The sequence below is a fragment of the Chenopodium album genome, chromosome 12 (genome assembly GCF_948465745.1).
Source record: "Chenopodium album chromosome 12, dcCheAlbu1.1, whole genome shotgun sequence".
Classification (NCBI taxonomy): domain Eukaryota; kingdom Viridiplantae; phylum Streptophyta; class Magnoliopsida; order Caryophyllales; family Amaranthaceae; genus Chenopodium; species Chenopodium album.
In genome coordinates, this window is record NC_137845.1 from 564,346 (window position 1) to 585,203 (window position 20,858).

The 20,858-nt window shown below is 33.6% G+C and overlaps 1 protein-coding gene and 1 pseudogene across 1 annotated transcript; both read left to right on the forward strand.

Annotated features, from left to right (window-relative positions):
- The first annotated feature begins 1,206 nt into the window (after window positions 1-1,206).
- Window positions 1,207-3,143, forward strand: LOC145572729 (uncharacterized). The gene is made up of 2 exons (XM_081631701.1): window positions 1,207-2,035; window positions 2,374-3,143. Exons 1-2 carry the CDS (start codon window positions 1,207-1,209, stop codon window positions 3,141-3,143), a joined length of 1,599 nt encoding a protein of 532 aa, XP_081487827.1.
- A 5,526-nt stretch (window positions 3,144-8,669) lies between these two features.
- LOC145571464 (fatty acyl-CoA reductase 3-like) lies at window positions 8,670-19,038 on the forward strand (annotated as a pseudogene).
- Window positions 19,039-20,858: the final 1,820 nt, after the last annotated feature.

Sequence of the window (20,858 nt, forward strand, 5' to 3'; positions counted from 1 at the left end):
GTTTTTCACATACACTAAGAACCGTATAAAAATATTTCGCATTTTATGATGTACAGATGGTAGTAACCGTATAATTGCAGTACTACCCTCGTTTTTTTAAGTTGATACGTTTTGACTTTAGTAGTACTTACACATTTTTCTTTGACCATATTTCGTGATTTATACGTAATGAAAAAAAATAGTCATGTGAAATCTTGTCAGATTCGTAACGATATATATTTTAAAAATATCATATCACCTTTTTATAATTTTTACTTAATTATTGGTAATTAAAGATATTAATGGTTGAATTTGTGCATTGTCAAACTAAAAAAATTTAAAAAAAAAAAAAAAAAAACTTGTCAACTAAAAATTAAAGAAATGGAGGAAGTATGTACTAATAAATTGATCGTGTGATGTAGAATAGGAGAGCCTATGGAAATTTGATTGCTATCTAGAATATCTAAGAAACATTTGGCAACTAATTAAGGTCACAGCTATGTTAGTTTAGTACACCTTAAACGAACTATGATAAACTAAAAACAAACTTAATACTTGACTATACATTTCAATTCGTATACTGAGTCCCATTGTAGGTCAACCTATGGCACATGACATTCACATAACCTTGATATACAATTATGCCTTCTCTCTTCCTTAATTTGATGGGAGTACTAAAATTCCAAATGTAATAAGGTTGTTGTAAAAAAAAATTCTTATTATGAAGGTTCTTAAAGAATGTTGTAATTTCATGTATTCTTTTGTGAAAATTTTGTGACGATGCTTAATTTCGCAGGATGCGTACTACAAAGCCAAAACATATTCAAACATTTTAAGCTTTTTTCCGAATCTCTTATTATGATATCATCAACTTATTATGAGTAAAAAATAAGAGAAAAATGATCAGCTTTGTTTCTATACGCAATACTAATATGTAAAACTTCAGAATACTAATTAAGATACAATTTATTTAGTTTAAAAAATGAAGCTGAAAGGAAGGCCCTCTCCATGTGAAAATAGAGTAGAATACCAATAAAGGAACGCCATTTACAGATATTACTTCTACTTAAAAACAACATTAAAAATTAAGATATGCATCTTATTAACTCCAGTATAAAAAGAAACATACAAGCATTGGAATTCTCATCACCAAAACATTAATCTGTATCTTAAACACCTTCCCTTCCAAATATTTTCAATAATCAGTTACTAAAAAGCTCCGCGAAAATGAAGCTTTCGCGGACTAGAGTGATGGCTGTCATCCTCCTCCTTGTCTTGGCTGTTGCCGAGGCAGCAGCCGTTGATTACACTACCCCTGGTGATACAACTACTACCAGTCCTTCCACTCCCACCAAGGAGCCTAAGGATTCCGATGTCTCATCCAAAGAACCAAAGCAGCCCAAAGATAAGGAACCCAAGGAGCCTAAAGATAAGGAACCCAAGGAACCAAAAGAGCCCAAAGATAAGGAACCTAAGGAACCCAAGGAGCCTAAAGATAAGGAGCCCAAAGATAAGGAACCCAAAGAGCCTAAGGAACCCAAGGAGCCTAAAGATAAGGAGCCCAAAGATAAGGAACCCAAAGAGCCTAAGGAACCCAAGGAGCCTAAAGGGCCGGGGGGTACTCCACCTTATACCCCTCCATCACCACCCACGCCCACCCCATCTCCACCAACACCCACTCCATCGCCACCAACACCTACCCCATCACCACCCACTCCCACCCCGTCACCACCAACACCCACTCCATCACCACCCACTCCCACCCCGTCCCCACCCACTCCCACCCCTTCGCCACCCACTCCCACCCCGTCCCCACCAACACCAACACCCACTCCATCACCACCAACACCTACCCCGTCACCACCCACTCCCACTCCATCGCCACCAACACCTACCCCTTCGCCACCCACTCCCACCCCGCCTTCATCCTCTAGTCCTAAGCAAGTAAGGTGCATGGACAGGTACTATTCATCTTGCTACTATAGGCAGTTTACTTGTCCTGCTGCATGTGCTGATACTTGCCAAGTTGACTGTGTTACTTGTAGTCCTGTTTGTGGTAAGTTTCAATCTTATACTCCTTTACTCAATTCATTATTTAATTCGTTTAATGTACGAAGTAGCTTTTTAAATTTGTACATTTTTTTTTTCAAAATTAAGCATTCCAAACCTGTCTAAAGAATATAATGTTCACACCTTCTAAGTTGCATTTTAGTCCTAAGCACCTAAAAAAAAAAAAAAAAAGGGTGATATTTTATCAAAGAATTATGTAAATTTAAAGCATGTTATGAACCAAAATGTAAGAGTAATTCATCTAGATTTTGGCTAATAATATAAGGGTACATAATAAATTTATCTTAAAGTTTAGATTCTAATTTGCATGATACACACATACAGATTGCAACAAGCCAGGTGCAGTGTGCCAAGACCCAAGGTTCGTAGGAGCTGATGGAATTACATTTTACTTCCACGGTAAAAAAGACCAAGACTTTTGTCTAGTCTCTGACTCTAACCTCCACATCAACGCTCATTTCATCGGAAAGCGGACCGCCAACATGGGAAGAGACTTCACCTGGGTACAAGCCCTAGGTCTCCTCTTCAACAACCACAAGATCTACCTCGGTGCCCAAAAGACCGCCACATGGAACGATGCCATTGACCGTATCTCCCTCTCCTTCGACGGCCAACCCATTGACCTCCCAGAGGAGGAAGGTGCCAGCTGGCAATCACCAGCTGGCGATGTTTCCATCACCAGAGTTAAGGCTACAAACGCGGTAGTGATAGAGGCCGAGGGTAACTTCAAGATCAAGGCAGTAGTTGTCCCAATCACCGAAAAAGATTCCTTGATCCACAAGTATGGAGTGACCCAAGAAGATTGTTTAGCTCATCTTGACTTGAGCTTCAAGTTTAAGTCATTGAGTAGACAAGTCAACGGTGTTTTAGGTCAAACTTATGCGAGTAACTACGTGAGTAGGGTTAAGATGGGCGTCGCAATGCCTGTCCTAGGAGGCGAAAAGGAATTCCATTCATCTTCTATTTTCGCAACCGATTGCGCCGTAGCTAGATTCAATGGAAATGGGATTGAGAGCTCTGAGGAGAGTATTGAATTTGCTGATCTTAACTGCGCTTCTGGTTTCAGTGGACGTGGAGTTGTTTGCAAGCGTTGATGCATCAACTAACTAATTATGAGTAGTATATATGTTATTAATCATCTAATCATTTATTACAACTTCGTATTATATTATTTGATTGTTGATGAATTTTATGTGATGTTTGTGTGTGGCATTGTCATTTTTCGAATTTCACTATGTAATAAAAGAAAATTGTGAATCTTGTATTGTGTAATTGACCACTGATTTACTATCAATAATGAATTGTTCCTTTTCGGTAAATAATTTTTTTTTTTTCCATATATGGATGCGTTTCAGTGTGTATTCGATAAATAAATGGAGAAATTAAAAAGGAATTAGAAATAAGCGAAGTTACAAAGGACGACAAAACCGCTAACTAAAAAAAACAGACTTTGGGTTAATGCCCACCAGCAAATTAATTGTGTAAATAGTAAAAGATGATCTCAAAGTAGGGTCAAAATTTGTGTAAATAGTGAAAATATGAGCTCAAAGTCATTCACAATTTTGACCATAATTGACTAATTGTGATCATCAACGCCTTAGGTAGGTATACGTAAATAGTTGGGACAAAAATTACTAATTCCTCCATTTTACGTTATTCTATTGGCTTTCCATTTCTATCCATTTTTTTTCTAAATTCCATGCACTTTTACTTTGTTCCTTTTATAGCATTATTTTTATCGTTTACAATAATGCCTCAAATCACTTTGTTGGACCTGATACATTTTGTTGAATTCTCTAAGTACAAAAGCTAATTTAAGTAGTAAAACTCTGAAAAACTCAAATCACTTTGTTGGACCCTGATACATTTTGTTGAATTCTCTAAGTACATCAGCTAAGTAGTAAAACTCAGAAAAACGAAAGGAGTAAAGCAGTAAAATAGAAAGGAAGAAAAGTGGGTTGGATGTGAGTCAAAATGATGTTCAAATGAGCAAATAAAGAAAAAAAAATAATTCTTATTTATGAATAATGCTTCTATTTTACTTTTACACTATCTATATACAAAATAGTAACTTTGATTATATATTATTATTAATTAATATATAAATGTTACTCCCTATTGTAATAGTCATAATCTAATATTTTTAATTAATTAAACAATTTTATTTAGAGTTATACTAATAGATACTCGTAAGTAAAATAATTGTCAATCTTATACATTAATTTGTGCATCTGCCAAAATTAATACACTTATTCAAAAAATAGTGTAATAATTAAGATGAGGATGACAATGACGTTGGGAAAGGGGATCCCATAGGCCATAGCCAATGTTCTACGGGACTACAGGTTATGTCAAACTACCTAGTGCCTATAGAAATTATGAGTTTGGCACTTCGGCAACACAATTTATATAAATCTGGGTGCATATAGTGATGGGTGTACTCAAGTATAGATTTTCTGTTTAATTATTTTTTTTTTCTTCTCATTTTAATATTTTAAAATGACAAAAAAAATATATATATATAAAAAAAATAAAAAATATCCTTAAATAAACCTTATATTAGAACACATATAATTTTTTAAAATTTGGTTTTGATAGGAGCCCACCGCCCATGTGCGTAATATCCATACATAGTAATTTACAGCTTGATTTTGGGTGCTGTGATGATTGTTCATTTGGGCCTCAGTGATGGGCTTAAGGGTGATAATGAGACTGAGCTTTTCGTGAACTATTCGAGCTCGATTCGGTCAAAGCTCGATTCGTGGTGGCTCGACTCGGGTTTGAGCTCGGCTCGAGACCTTAACAAGCCAAGCTGAGTTATGCCAAGTTCGGCTCGAAAGTTCGTGAACAAGCTCGATTATTTTTTTCATATAAAGAAATCATGTATATAAATATAAATATATTTATCAATAGATATTACACAATAATAAGTTAGTGTTTTCATTATTAAAAAAATAAACTTGTTGTAAAATAAAAAAATTTAATAATAAACAATAAAGAAGACAAGTAAACTAGGGATAAGAATAGATCAAGTTTGTTCGTGAACAGTTCGAGTTCGGCTCGGTCAACGCTTAGTCAAAGCTCGGCTCGGTCAAAGCTCGACTCTTAAAGGTTTGAACTCGGTTCGAGTTCGAACAAATATTAACGATCACGAGCCGAGCTGACCATAGTTCGGGCTCGGCTCGCCCGATTAGCACCCCTGGATGGGCTAATGCCCACGTATGGGGGCTGTAGCCAATTTGCAACTGCGTCACCTCCACTAATTCAGAAAGAAAATGACAAAGACGAGCACTCGAGTAGCAAAGCTATAGATTTATTTATGAAGTCTTTAAATTTCAAATTTTTGTAATTAAAAGGCAGTTGGAAAGATGACATAATTGAGAATTAAATTACGTAGTATTTCAATAGTAAATACAAATCAACACATGTGCTAAAACTCTTTTGTCACGTAATGTTTTTAAAGTTGACATGAGTAATACATAAGTGGTACTCCCTCCTTCCCTTAATTAGATTCCTACTTCTCTTGTCTGATTTATTTTATGGTATCCGATTTTGAAAATCTAATCATAATTTTCACCAACCTAAGTAATAATACAAGGGCTTTTCAAAAAAAAAAAAAAAAAAGTAATAATGCATGGAGTAGTCAAGTGGGGTTGTACTAGATCTGTTACAACATCTACTTTAAAAAAAAATAATAAAAAAAAATAAAATACAGTTTTAATGCGTATATAATTGGAGATATTTACCTCTGTTTTTTTTAGTTGACACATTTTGACTTTGTGCACTATTCACATAATTTACTTTGACTTTGTTTTATAATTTAGTGTTAGATAAAACATAATAACGTAGGGTCTTATTAGCTTCGTCTCAACATCTATTTTCTAAATATCAAAAAATTTATAAGTTTGCCTAATACGTAATTAAAGATATTTACTTTTAAAAGTGTACATTGACAAATGTGTCTAAATAAACAGTGTCACTAATAAAAAATAAAGGAAGTATTTTTTAGATTGTAAAAAGTCAAACCGGACAAATACTACGAGTGTAAAGACATACGGAGTAGTAAGTATATAACATCTTTCCTAATTTGATACTAATTAATCATACCCTCTTTTTTCTTGACTAGGGCAGTTGACGCGCGCAATGCGCGCGAAGTGATTTGCCCTTTCTTGATGTCTATATTGGGTTGTGTTTAAACTTTTCGCAACATTGGGATTTTAGGGAAAATAGTTTGATAAATTAATGGAATGTGTATTTAAAGTTTTCGTTTTTTCCTGCACAACCTTTCTTCAAGAAACATCTATGCAATTATTCAACAGTGTAATATTGCAAAAACATCTACAAACTTAATTAGAAATGGATTAAATACAATTCAAAAATCATAGAGCACATATTATATACTAAAAGAAGTAATTTAACATTACATATGCAATAGTAGAACAATTTTTCGGATCATTACTATTTGAAAGTCTATACTCTTACCCAACCTAGTAATTACTCTACATAAATTATACTTCCTCCGTTTCTTTTTACTTGCAACACAGCCTTGTGGCACGTGTTTTGAGGTCGGTTTAATGTAATGTAAACGGATAAATTATTCATTATAATTTTTACAAATGATACTTAACCCTATTCTAATCTTCGTGTAAAAATTATATTGATAAAATCGCTCGTTTACCCTCACTAATCATCTCCTAAAACTGCGTGCCTAAAAGGTGTGTTGCAAGTAAAAGAAAACGGAGGAAGTATGAGATTAACTATATGAAACTAAAAAAGAGAAACAATACACCCTACAACTCGCATAAACATTAACATTCAGGCAACAATTAGATAAAATAGTCCCTTGGTAGTTGGTAATAAATCATCTATTCGTACATACAATTTTTTTTTCATTTTAAATAAAAATAATATCATATGAAGTGTAAAGCATTATTTTTTTTTAATTAGTAAAAAAAAAGCATTACATATATTTTATTAAAAAAAACCGAATTAATTGATGATATATGTTTAATGAAAAAAAAAACATTAAATGTATTAATGATAGTAAACATATTATTGAGGGTAAAAAAGTAAATACACATTTTGCACACAATTTTGTACACAATAGTGAGGGTATAATTGGTAGCACACTATTCCTAAGAGTTACTTTCTACTTTTTATAAGGTAGGGATATAACTAATTAATAATACTTAATTGAAACCAAACCCATCGATTTTTTATACGGAAATATAAAGTATAGATATGTGGGATTTATTTGAATTGCGTCTTAGAAGTAAAGGAAAATTAATTGTATTGCGTAATTGGAGTACCTTCTAGTACATCAAATGTTAAGCTGCGCAGATAAATTAATGCAACGTCTAATTGACCTATATCTGATGTCAATTTTTCTAATTTGACGATTTAATTTGATTTCAAATTTAATCAAATCAAACCTTTATTTACCATTTTTTTTATTTAAGACTGTTTTGCCATCATAAAACCATTGAGTTAGGTTAAAGGGTGACTGGGTGAGAGATTTGGAATAGTAAGGTCATATACTTTAGGTGACTACAAAAGTGGTCTTATGATGATAAAATCGACAATCTATGTGTCTTTTAGAGTTATCAATGACAGATTAGTGCATGTTTAGATAAATGGATAGGTTTCCCTAGGGTTTCATAAGACATCCAATTTTGTTGAAATTCTTCATCTATCCTTAATTGTACACTATTGTGTAAGATTAAAATTATTAATGAGATGTCATTTAATTCTCATATGTTATGAAATTAAAGATATTTAACGATAAATAATACATATAAAAAGATGTTTTTGAGGGATGTAATATATACCTATACTAAAGGCGAAACCAGAAATGACACTTGTCATAACCTGGTTAAAAATTTTCCCTCCAAAAGGTTTTTTTTTTTCTTCAAAGCTTCTTAGAGAAGTATTTAATTTAATACTTACTTTACAATAATATTTCTTTTCTATTTGGCAAGTATATTCATTTTTACACATTCAACAAAGATTTATATATTTATTTATTTTATGACGGGTACAAAGTCATATAATACAATAATGTAATATTATCTATAACTTTATAATGTAATCCATGGTTAATTTTATTAGTCGTGTATGCATTTCTTCCTCTGTTTTCTTTAAAGATTTAAAAAAATTGTTATTATAGAACTTTCATCCTATTTTGCAATTTCATATTATTTTTTATAGTAAAATAATTGTATTAAACTAATGACAAATATTGAAATTACCGTGCATGGCACGGGATCTAACCTAGTATACAATAAGATGTAATCTAATTACTTATTTAAATAAGCAAATAATTACAATAGTCATTATTTTAGTGGACGTCAATTAGTTTAGTTGGTTAACATTTTGGGATGGTATGCAAGAATTGAGATTAAACAGGACATGTCTACATCGGGGATGCCGCTCTTTAAAAAAATAAATGTTTGTATTGTTCTTTTATACTCTTTTGATTTTGCAATTAGTTTACTTAATACAAAGTGGATATAAATACTAGTGTACTACATCAGTACATTGGAGAGCCACCACCGATAGTCTAATATTTTCTCTTAAATTTTTTCTACTATCACCTTGATAGTTGATACCATTATTTACAGATGGAAGTTGGAGATGGAATTGAGTTTATTTGCAACAAAACTCTTATAATCACCGGCGCCACTGGCTTCTTGGCAAAGGGTACGTGATAATCTTAGCTTCGTCTCTGCAACAAAATTATTTTTGTCAAGTTTTAACCAGAGCTGATTTAACAGCAAACGAATCGAACATTTTGTTGATATATTTATCATTGCTGTTTGAACTAGCTAAGCTAGTTTGAGCTTGAACAAGCTTTTAAATTTTTGCTTGAATTTGGCTCGTTCAGAGTTTGGCTTGTTTGAGATTTGTTCACCAAAATAAATATATATATAAAAATATATATATATATATATATATATATATATATATATATTCGTTTGCATTTCGAGTCTAGTTTGCAGAATTGCAGTTGAGTGAGCCTACTATAAATGAAAGAGCCTTAGCTTGATGAGCTATACATAATAAAGAACGTTATATCTGTAATGTTTTTATGTATCTAATATTCTAATTTAATTCATGCATGTTTTTTTCTTTCCATATATAGAAGAAATACTATTATGGCCAAATTTTTATGTGTACGATTATTTAATTTTCTAAAGAAGTTTTAATTTCATGTAAAAGTTATACAAATATGTCAAAATAATTTTTCAAATGTTAGTGAATTTTTGAATAATTAAGCACTAACAAGCTAAGTGAGGAGTATAAATTAAATGAGTTGTTCACAAGCATTAACAAGTTTATTTGAGCAACTATAACTATTCATTGATTTACATAAGAAAAAATATACTTATGGATCAAAAAAATTTAGATTCTTCTCAATTATGTGCAGTTTTATATTCAAAGTGTTAACTTTAAATAGAAGTTTATCACACGTATTTGAAGATATATATTATTGATGCTCAATTCGTTAAATTAGTATTATCCTTATTTAAATTTGTACATATAATTGGTAGAGGGAAATAATCGGTCGTTGGACAATCACCCTCAAGCCAAACACTATTTCTACCTAAACTAACCTAAGACAAGTCTAGGGCAAGTAGAGGATCGTATCCATAGGGAATGGGTATGAGTACACCGAGAGTATGAAACGGTTGCAATCTAGTTCGGTCACAAATTGGAGGTTTGATTAAATAACTACTATATGGAGACAAACACTAGGGGGGAAATGGGAATAGACACCAACCAAACCAATGGATCAAAACACTAGGCAAGCATGAACACAATTTGGGTGATAGAGAGGGCACTCAATGTTGCCTTCTTTCGAAGCCACAACACTAAGCATTCCTAAGCCAAACTCAACTAACAAGATAGGCCAACCAAGTCTTAACGATGAGAAGTAGACTACTAACTCGGGTTTGTCTTTCGATCGGTCCAAGAAAGCATTAAAGCACAAGCAATTGAGATTTCTCACCTAATTGTTGCAACTAAGACTACTACATCATTCAAACAAGGAACCATAATCAAGAGGAATTTAGCATAACCATATAAGAAAAGGCTCACAACTAGACTTCATCTCTCAATGCAAGCATAGAACTGAATACATGAGCAATAAGTGGCCATCCAATTACACATGCAATTAACCAACTCTTTAACAATCAATCATCAACCCAAAATGAACATACAAGCACAAACATCAATCAACCCATGGCTTAGTTGGGTCTTCACCCAACCCCTAGCTAATTAACTACTCACTAAACATGGTGAGGGACATCAAAACAACAAGTTCCAATTCAAGCATTAAGTTAACAAGCTGAGAGGAGTAGTAGGAATAAGGTAGATTGGACATGCAACAACAATTAAGCAAGATCAAGAGAGAAATTAACAATTCAAAGTAAATAAAAACTGAAATTAAAGAGTAAGAGATAGAGGAAAGAGATTACTTAAAATGCTTCAAAGTTGAGAAATTGTTGAATTCAAGAGAACAATCTTCAATTAATCTATTACAATGATTGAGTTTGAGAAAATCTAAGCTAATTAATGAGGGTTGAGAGAAACTAAGGACCTAAGAAAACTAAAAGGGGAAGAAGCTGACTGGAAAACTGAAGCCAAGCGTCCTATTAATATGCCCAAAAATTACATCGTAAAATCGGGCTTCAGAACAGGAGGAGCGCCCGCTCCAGTAAGTAGGAGCGCCCGCTCCTCTGTATGGAGCGCCCGCTCCTGGGCTCTCTGCATGCCCTCTCCTCTTGCACCAGTTTGAGGCAGTTTGTAGGGAAACAGGGAGGAGCGCCCGCTCCTATACAGGTGCACGCCCGCTCCTAAAAGTGCAGGGGAGGCAGAATGTGGCAGTTCAGGCAGGAGCGCCCGCTCCTGCTTTCCTTTGCTTCCAAAGAGTATTTCTTCATGCTTATGCTATTAGCCCATTTTTCATCGTACCTACAAGCACGAGCACACACATAAAAAGAAACGGGGAAGCCAAAAGATGCAAATTAGCACAAGAGGAGTTAGAAAAAGGGATTAGAGTAGGGGAAAGAGTACAAAATTGTGTTTTAAAAAAGCCATGATAAGTGGACAAATAAAACACTTATCAATAATATTCCAAAAAAATTAATTTAAATTTGATAAAATAAAATTTCAGCTTAATTAGTAAAGTAAAGTTGGCCAAAAAAAGTTTTAATTAGTAAAGATTATTATCTTTAACCAAAAAATATAAAAGATATTCCATAAAAATATGTACTTCATCCGTTTTTTTAGTTGCAATATTTTGACTTTCAGGATTGCCAAGGAATATATAATTTCAACCCTTTACATTTATAAATCCCACCTTTTTATATGCAGCCTGTTGTACAGTGCGGCAGGGGTTACTTGAATTTCTCGGTCAGGGGATACTTGACTTTTCGGGGATACTTGACTTTTCGGGGATTACTTGAGTTTCTCGGTCAGGGGTTATTCGAGTTTTTCACTCATAGGTTACTCGAGCTGTCGGGGTTACTCGAGTCATAATTTTTTGAATGCGGCCTAACCGAGAAACTCGAGTAACCCCTGATTGAGAAACTCGAGTAACCCCTGACTGAGTAACCCTTAACCGAGTGAACCCCTCGAGTAACCCCTATGCAAACCCCTCAAATAACCCCTGACAAAGTAACTCAATGTTATTTAGATGAAATACTACAAGAGGGGGGGTGAATTGTAGTATTGAGCTTGCTAGTCACTTTTCGCGGAATTAAAAGAAACTTAACGCAATAGAGAAATAGTGCAAGAGAGATTTTACGAGGACAACTTCCTAGGCCAAATAGGAAGTGAAAAACCTCGACCCCAAGGGATTTTGACTCAAAACATTCCACTAAAATAGGCCAACGACTCTGTTACAACCTATGAGGAACTAGAGCCTCTACTGAGTTCCTCAACGAACTCATATCCCTAACAACTATTCCCTCTAATAGTTGCTGCTCGAAATCTTCCCTCAAAGACCTCTCTTCTCACTCAAGACTTCACTCAAAGCCTTACTCTTTCTCTTTCTCTCAAGCTTCACTCAAAGCTTTCTCTACATACAACGAACTCACTCAAGTTCTCACCCCAATACAAGAGTTCACTCAAACCCTTAAACAACTCTCAAATACATATAAAAGATATAATGTATAAAACTAATATGTTGGACACTTTGAGATATGTAAGGAACTTGGAACCTGGAGGAACTGGCTTACCAACGTGGAGAGAAAATATATTTCTTTTCGATCTACTGCTCTACCACTTGGGATAAACTCCATTATGGAATGACTCAAATAAGCCAGACCAATTGAAACTAAAACTTAACTCTCCTTTTATAGCATGCATAAGACTTGACCACTACTCCCACTAAATCCTCCACTAACAATCAGTTCCCTTATTTTTAGGTAACTGCCAATTACTTGGGCAGTAGAGAAACGTGATAACGTGGTAGTCAAAGTCTTATGCACTACGTTGAACGTGGAGTAAAATCAGGAAAACTGATTTCTTAGAGAGAAGATAAAGTAAGCAGTTAAAATCTTATTTAATGAAAAAGATATTTTTGTAAAATAATATTTAAGATATTTATTTTCCAAAAACAAAATAAAATCTTTTTCGAAAACTAATTTTATCACATTTAAAAACTTTAGCTTTTTAAAGAAAAATTACTAAATATAAACTCATTCATTAAAAAGAACGTTACTTATTTTTCTTTAACTAACCCATAAGGAACTGACTTGTCACCTAGTTCCTTCCAAGTTGTCAGACTCAGTTCCTTCTAGACTAAAGTTCCAATTTAGTTCCTTAGGCTTGTTCCAAACAATTTCTCTTGTCCAACATACTTACATGATTCCTAGAAAAATATACTCCTATTTTTCTGACGTCTTCATGTTTCTCTGATGAAGCTTCTACTCTAAAGCTTCTTGTTCCTTCAAAGAAACTTCTCTTTGTTTGTTCCATTAAGGAACTGTTGCTTGTTCCTTTCAAAGAACTGACTTCTAGTGCTTCTTAGAAGCTACACATAAAGTCTAAAAGAACGTTTGAACGTTTAGACTTATTTTCTCTTCGTGTTCCCTTGAGGAACTCTTCTTCTCTTTGTGTTCCCTTGAGGAACTCTTCTCTTTGTGTTCCCCTGAGGAACTTAAGCATGATTCTTACTTTGTAATCTTCAATAATGATCTAATCTGTACTCTACAATCTTCATGCTTCATGGCTTGTTCATGCACATCTCAATACACATATTAGTTAGATAATCGTCATTTGCTCACAATCATCAAAACCTTACAACACTCAAGTAACCCCTAACTGAAAAACTCAGATAACCTCTAACAAAAAAACTCGGGTAACCCCTGCCGCATAGTGTGACATGCTGCACCAAAAAATTGCTGTATATATATATATATTTTACTATAATAAGTAAAAGTAATATAAAAATTTGCTGTTGTGAAACATAAATTGACACAAGTGTGGTATGATCTCATGTAATTATATATTTGCCCAATATATAAATAAAAAATATTGATAAAATGGAAGATAATGAATAATACAGGGTACAAATTTTAGAAAAGAGCACATGGAAGTAATTTTAGTAAAAATAATTTGATTTCAATAAAATAATACTATTTTAGTAAAAGTAATAGTATAATTTTACTAAAAATAATTTAGTTTTACAGTAGTAAAAATCAAATGAAGACAACATTATTGAAGTAGATCACTGCATTTCAAGGTGTCATCATTTAAGTTATTGGCTTTGTATTTCTTCGCACTTCTCCTCTATTTTTATGTAATTTTTAATAAAACACTTTATAATATTCTCTTTTGATATGATGAAGTGCTCGTGGAGATGATACTTCGAATTCAACCAAATGTGAAGAAATTATATCTTCTTATAAGAGGCAAAGATAACAAGTCAGCACTTGAAAGGCTGAATGATCAGGTATGATAATTTGGTATTAAAACTTAAAATTATTAAATAAAGGTCGTTAGTGCATCTGGGAACACCCAATATGATGCTCCCGGGTATGGTTTTGGCACGCACAGGAACAGGCCCGTTTCTGAGATTTATGTGGCCTATGGGCGAACTTAAAAATTGGGCCCTAATTAACTAAAATATTTTCTTTTAAAAAAGGTAACTCTTCTAGTATGCACAAAAAAAAAAAAAAAAAAAATAAAAAAATAAATAATAAATAAAATTTGCAGAATGCTTTTATTATACTCGTACTTCATACTCGTATTTGTTAAGCAAACAATTTATAAAAAATAAAAATAAACAATTCAAAGATTTTTTTTTTTTTTTGACGGGAAGTAACTGTTGATTGGAAAAGATAAATATCAAATTCGTAAGATAAATAATGTCATTAGCACAAATAACAATAGCTTATAGCTATATAATTTTTTACTACATAAATTAGAAATTCAAAAAAATAAAACTTTTGACATTCAATTAAATAAATTGTACTCGTACATTGTAGTATTCTACATATGTGAAAAAACAAATAACAATGTGTGAAGAAGAAAAATCAGAAATTTCAATTAGTTCAATCATTTTTATTCTATAAATCTTCATCTAATAAAAAATTCGAATAGATGTGATGAATGACTTAAAGAAGTAGGGGAAAATGATGAGAACTTGTGATGTGAAGAATAATGGAAGGAGGTATACTCATAGGTAAAAAAATAAAGCGTTTATTATGATATCATGATATATATGGTAATTAGGGAAAATAAGATAATAATGCAGGGGATTAAATGAAATTGATTAACAAAATCTCGAAGAAATTTCCTTCCCAAGATTAATGGAATTAATTATTTACAAAAGTTGAAGTATGCTACGGATTAGAGTAATAGTTTGGGCGCAAATTTCGGTAAATGTTAATTAATGCTTTTTTTTAAAAAAAAAAAAAAAACTTTACTGTTGTACATATTTTGGGCTTACAATTTGGGGGCCCTGGGCAGCTGCCCCGGCTACCCTGGTCCAAATACGGGCCTGCACAGGAACCATACACCCATGGTATTAAATAAATAAAGGTCGTTAGTACATCTGGGAACACCCAATATGATGCTCCCGGGTATGGTTTTGGCACGCACAGGAACCATACACCCATGGTTCCATGCGCGTGTCATTGCACATAGACATAGTCCCTTATGGGTCTTTGTAACGGGTACGTATGTAGTTCTCACAAAATTTTACTCATTTGAAATTATAGATCATAGCGAATGAGTTATTTCAAGTGCTAAGAGAAAAACAAGGAGCCAAGTTTGACTCCTTCATATCTGAAAAAGTTGCACCAATTGACGGAGATACATCATTGATCAATCTGGGATTTAAAGATGGCAGTGACTTATACAAGGAAATTGACGGTATCATTCATTCAGCTTCTGTGACTAAGTTCCAAGAGAGGTACCTACTCATAGTCATATACTCTTGAACATTACATTTTTGATGTAGAGAAAGAGACCATCTGACCTAGTGAATGATATAGATGAAATTTAATCTCATACATGCCAGTATAACGAACCTAATGTAGTTGTATAATATATACTTTGTTTATATATTATTGTTACATATTTAACATCAATGATAATAAGATTAATTACGCAGGTATAATCTGTCATTGGAAATCAACACCCTTGGGGCTAAAAATGTCTTGCAATACGCCAAGAAGTGCCCAAAGCTGCAGATTTTTCTTCACGTATCAACTAGTAATTATAATTTCAAATCACTTTTTTTTTTTCCAAAGTACGGAGTACTCCTTACGTAGTAACTTCTGTAATAACTTGTTTAATTTGATATGTTTAATTGTGTAAAAATGATAGCTACCCCTTAACTATATACGAAGTAATACATTAGTATTATTAAAATTCTAATACAAAATTCACATAATGTGAAACGGGGTAGTATAAAACCGACCAGCCTGACCTCAATTCTCTAACTAAGCAAAATCTTACTGATGTTTTATACTTTATACTGGCATAATAATTGCATGCTTTCTTGGTGGTGAAAGAAGCTAGCACAAGTACAAGAATAGTAAAAATGATAAAGTTTTTGTTTCATCAGCTTTTGTTTGTAGACAAAAGACGACAGGGCTTATACCTGAAACCCTATGTAAAACAATAAGTGGAATAGTTGGGTTAGACATTGATGCAGAAAAGAAGTTAGTTGATAAAACTTTGAATGATCTCACTAGCAAGGGAGCTTCCTCAAAAAAAATCCGAGATACCATGAAAAGTTTAGGCCAAAAAAGGTTAGTTTTGCGATTCTTAAACAAATTCATTCCTTAGGGAAAAAATAGTGTTCTGTAACCATTGGTAAGTTTTGCGTTATGTCGTTGTGACAGGGTAATATGTGCTTTTTATACGTGTAGGGCGAATAAATACGGATGGGTCAATACCTACGCGTTTACAAAAGCAATGGGAGAAATGCTTATATGGGAGCACAAAGAAAATTTACCAATAGTTATTGTTCGACCTACAATGATTTGCAGTACTTACAAAGAGCCATTTCCTAGTTGGATTGAAGGTGCAGGGTAAGGCATTTTTATAGTCCCTCCGTCTCAATAATTGATACACTTGACTTTTTTTATTCAATTTTTTTTACTATTCTTTTTTTTATTATTATTTTATATATTATATAAAATAATACTGCATTTTTTAATAAAAACTTGATATTTCGATCATATACATTAAGAATTTAAGATAAATCCAACAATGTTTTTTTTTATTTAGTAACTAAAAATTTTGTTCTCTTTGCTTTATGTTCTTGTTGTTTGACAGAAGCATAGGCATGCTTTCAATTATGTATGGCAAAGGACTTGTTCATACTACACAAGGTGATGGTAACTAAAGATGGGCACGGGCCGTGCCCGTGCCGCCGCGGGCCGTGCCTGGCCGTGCCGGGGTGGTGCCCGTGCCGTGCCGTGCCGTGCCGTGCCGTGCCTGGGATTGGCACACCCCAGCCCACGGCACGGCACGGCCCACGTGCCTAGCGGGCCGTGCCGTGCCGGGCCGCGGGCCAAACCGTGCCGTTTTTAATTTTTTTTTTTTTTTTTTTTTTTTTTTTCTTAAAAAAAAAAAATAAATGTTAAAAAAAACGAATTAAAAACAAAAATGCATATAATAAAAAAAAAATACTACGTGCCTGGCCGTGCCGGGCCGTGCCTAGCCGTGCCTGGCCGTGCCGGGCCGTGCCACGTGCCGTGCCGGCGGGTCGTGCCGGCGTGCCGGCCCACGTGCCGGCCACCGTGCCGTCCGCCGTGCCACGGGCCGTGCCCGTGCCGGTCCCAAAAAAGTTGTTCACGGCACGGCCCACGGCACGCCGGCGTGCCGCCGTGCCGTGCCGTGCCGGCCACCGTGCCCGTGCCGGGCCGTGCCGGAGTCGTGCCGGGCCCGTGCCGCCCGCGTGCCGGCACGGCCCGTGCCCATCTTTAATGGTAACGCTATCATCGATATGGTAAGTGGAAATTCATTATGGCCTACGAGTAATTCCAATATATTTGATCCATATTTTTGTGATGGTATATAAGGAGTATAAATGTACAGCTCAAAAAAAACAAAGAAAGTATTGCTATAGTGTTTCTAGATCTAGATAAACCATAAACTTACTTGTACGAAGTACCATATAATTTTAGACTTATCAAATGCCAAGCATAATTACTCGAAAAATTCATGCCTAATCCCTCCAAATCAAGCCAAACCTTTCACATTTGAACGGATGACTTAGATTTTTAAGGCCTAAAATTGGCCAAAAACACAATTTTGTATGTGTTACCCAAACCCATAATCTTTTCAGGTCGAACCATTGATGATCCGCTCTATTTAACCAATTTATCTAATGGATATTGGATGATTGCAGATTCCAGTTGATATGGTGGTAAATTCAATAGTCATGGGAATGGCGGCAAATGCAAATAAACCATGTTTAACAATATATCATGTGGGTTCATCTATGAGAAATCCGTTAGCTCTACATAAGTTGGTTGAAAACAATTATCGATTCTTTTAACAAAAACCCATGGATTGATGCTCAAGGAATGCCTGTGAATATTAAGAAAGATCTTTTGGTGAAAGGTCGACTCCATTTTCCAATGCTTTTGGTGCGGGACATCCTTAAATTAATGGTCTGTTACGTTCTTCCTCACTTAATTCCTCCCTGTTGCAAATATTTATTTCAATAACTGTGGACACATGCTATGTAATACTCCGTACTGTATTAATTAAAGTGACTTTTTTTTTTGGGTAGGGGTTATACCCTTATATGGTACAATTCAACCAAAGTTATTATTTGGCCCATCTACATTACACTAGTAGGGAGAGAAAAGCCCATACTTAAGTTCAAATGAAGTTTCATCCCAAAATCATATGACAACAAGAGGAGTAGCTCACTTAGGTTAAAAACTAGCGTGGTTCTTTGTTTAATTTTTCCATGTGACCTGGGACAACAACTCACACATAATTGCAACGTAACATCCTCCTCTTTCTTCAATGTGAGATACTCACATGTGGGATTACAATTGGTTTCAAACATTGATACAAATCTACTTTTGTTAATTTATCACAGGTGTTAAAATTAGTAGATGGAGCATCATGCCATAAATTCAAGGGTAATCAAGATAAACTTGAGCTGCAGATTAAAGTATCAGCTAAAATGACGATGGTATATCGGCATTTTTTGCTCTTTGATGGCATGTAAGTACAAGGGTACCACATACTTCGAATATAATTATATACCCGTATACTTGAGATGCAGATAATAACCTAATCTTGGTTTATAAAAAAAAAGTACTCCGTAATAATTAATTATTCTAATACGATTGCAGTTTTGATGACGAGAATACCGAGAAGCTAAGGAGAGCAATGAGCAAAGAAGGAATGGATGAGAAAGTTTTCAACTTTGATCCCAATTGTATTAATTGGGATGACTATCTTTTTAACAATCACATTCCAGCAACAGTCAAATACTTGTTTTGATATTTCATTTCCTTACCTTATTACTCTCCCTTGTGTGTTTAGTTGATGTTTTATCATTACTCATTAGGGTAACATGTTCAAGGGACAGTATTAAAATCAATATATATGTCGAAGATACTTCACATGTAATATTATTAGTTTTCACTATATATGTCTCTTTTGCCGAAATACATACATTTGCCTGATTAAGACATTGCTTATGATGACTAGAATCAATAAGGGTCTGTTCACATTTACTGAGCTGAACTGAACTGAACTGATTGGAGCTGAACTGAAGTGAACTGAACTGAAATGAATATTTTATGAGAGGAAATTAGGAGCTGAATTGAAGTGAACAGATTGAAGCTAAACTAAACTAAACTAAACTGAAATTAAGCTAAAGTGATGCCCTAACAATATACGAAGTAATGAATTTAGTTATTTATGAATTATATATGTATATGCGTGGCCATCTTCATTACAGTCATAGATTATATTACTACTATATATTATAAGCACGTTGACTTTAAAAAAAAAAAAGAAAAAAGAAAAAAAACTTTATTGTACTCTATGATAAAAATTAAGGTACAACTGGTTAATTATACAATGAAAATGCTATCAAATGGGTTAGTGAAATATTTTTGGTGTATGTGTTTGAGAAAGACCCATTATTATTATTAATAAGCAAGGAAGAGGAGAGTATAACCCATAAATATGAGAATACCGAGAAGCTAAGGAGATGAGCAATTAGAATGAGCAAAGAAGGAATGGATGAGAAAGTTTTCAGCTTTGATCCCGATTGTATTAATTGGGATTACTATCTTGTTAACAATCACATTCCAGCAATAGTTAAATAATTTTTTTGATATTTCATTTACTTTCTCAATATATATACTCTTTTATACGTCAATATATTATGCATCATATGTTACATGTACGTACTACGCAATAATTTTTATTTTGCCCCTTTTGCCGACAAATATTGTATGTCACCTTTGTTCTATTAGGAATTTTCCTTATGACCAGCATCAACAACACTTATACAATTTTTTTTTTTTTTTCTCTTCTTCTTCTTTTGCTATGCAAACGAGGGTCTTTCCTTTTCTTTTTGAGACTTATAAATCGAAATTAAGAATTTGACCCTAGATAGTTTGTTCAATTTTTTAAGCCGAATTTATTCATTTCTGATCGAACATACATCAATCATGTAGCAAATCAAATTTCAAGAAAATTAAATACATTTAACACAAAACAGCGGATTTCTTGTCATGGGAACTATTTTTCAGTAACTAAACAGGAAGGCATTATGAAAGTTGATTATTGATACGAGTACTAAGACCACAATTAAAGTATGCAGAAATCTTTCCATTCCAAATTAAACAATTTTCAAATTTTCAAATCTCAACTAAGTAGTTTAGTTGAGTAGGGTACACACTATTAATTTGAGTAGACACGTCAAACATTAATAAATACGTAAAATATGGATTGGAATGGAAGGGAAACCCATGTCTCTACATACTCTTGCCAAAATTAGAAATTTTTTGAGTTTGCCAGTAATAACTTTTTAAATTGCTACTCCCTTCGTTTCAATATGATAGTCTCATATGAAGACGGTCACATAAAATAAGAAAAGAACAATATTTGAAATCTAACATTAAAGTCAAAAACAATTCATAAATAGTTTTGTTTTATTTAAACTTTTTTTAATTTTTTTAGGAAACCGTCAACCATAATCTTTAAATCCACTTGGGATATTAAATGCATAGGATGAGTAATCATTTTTATTTTTTTTTGGAAAGATTATTTAATTTCAATACACTCCGTATTTAATAATTAAAAAG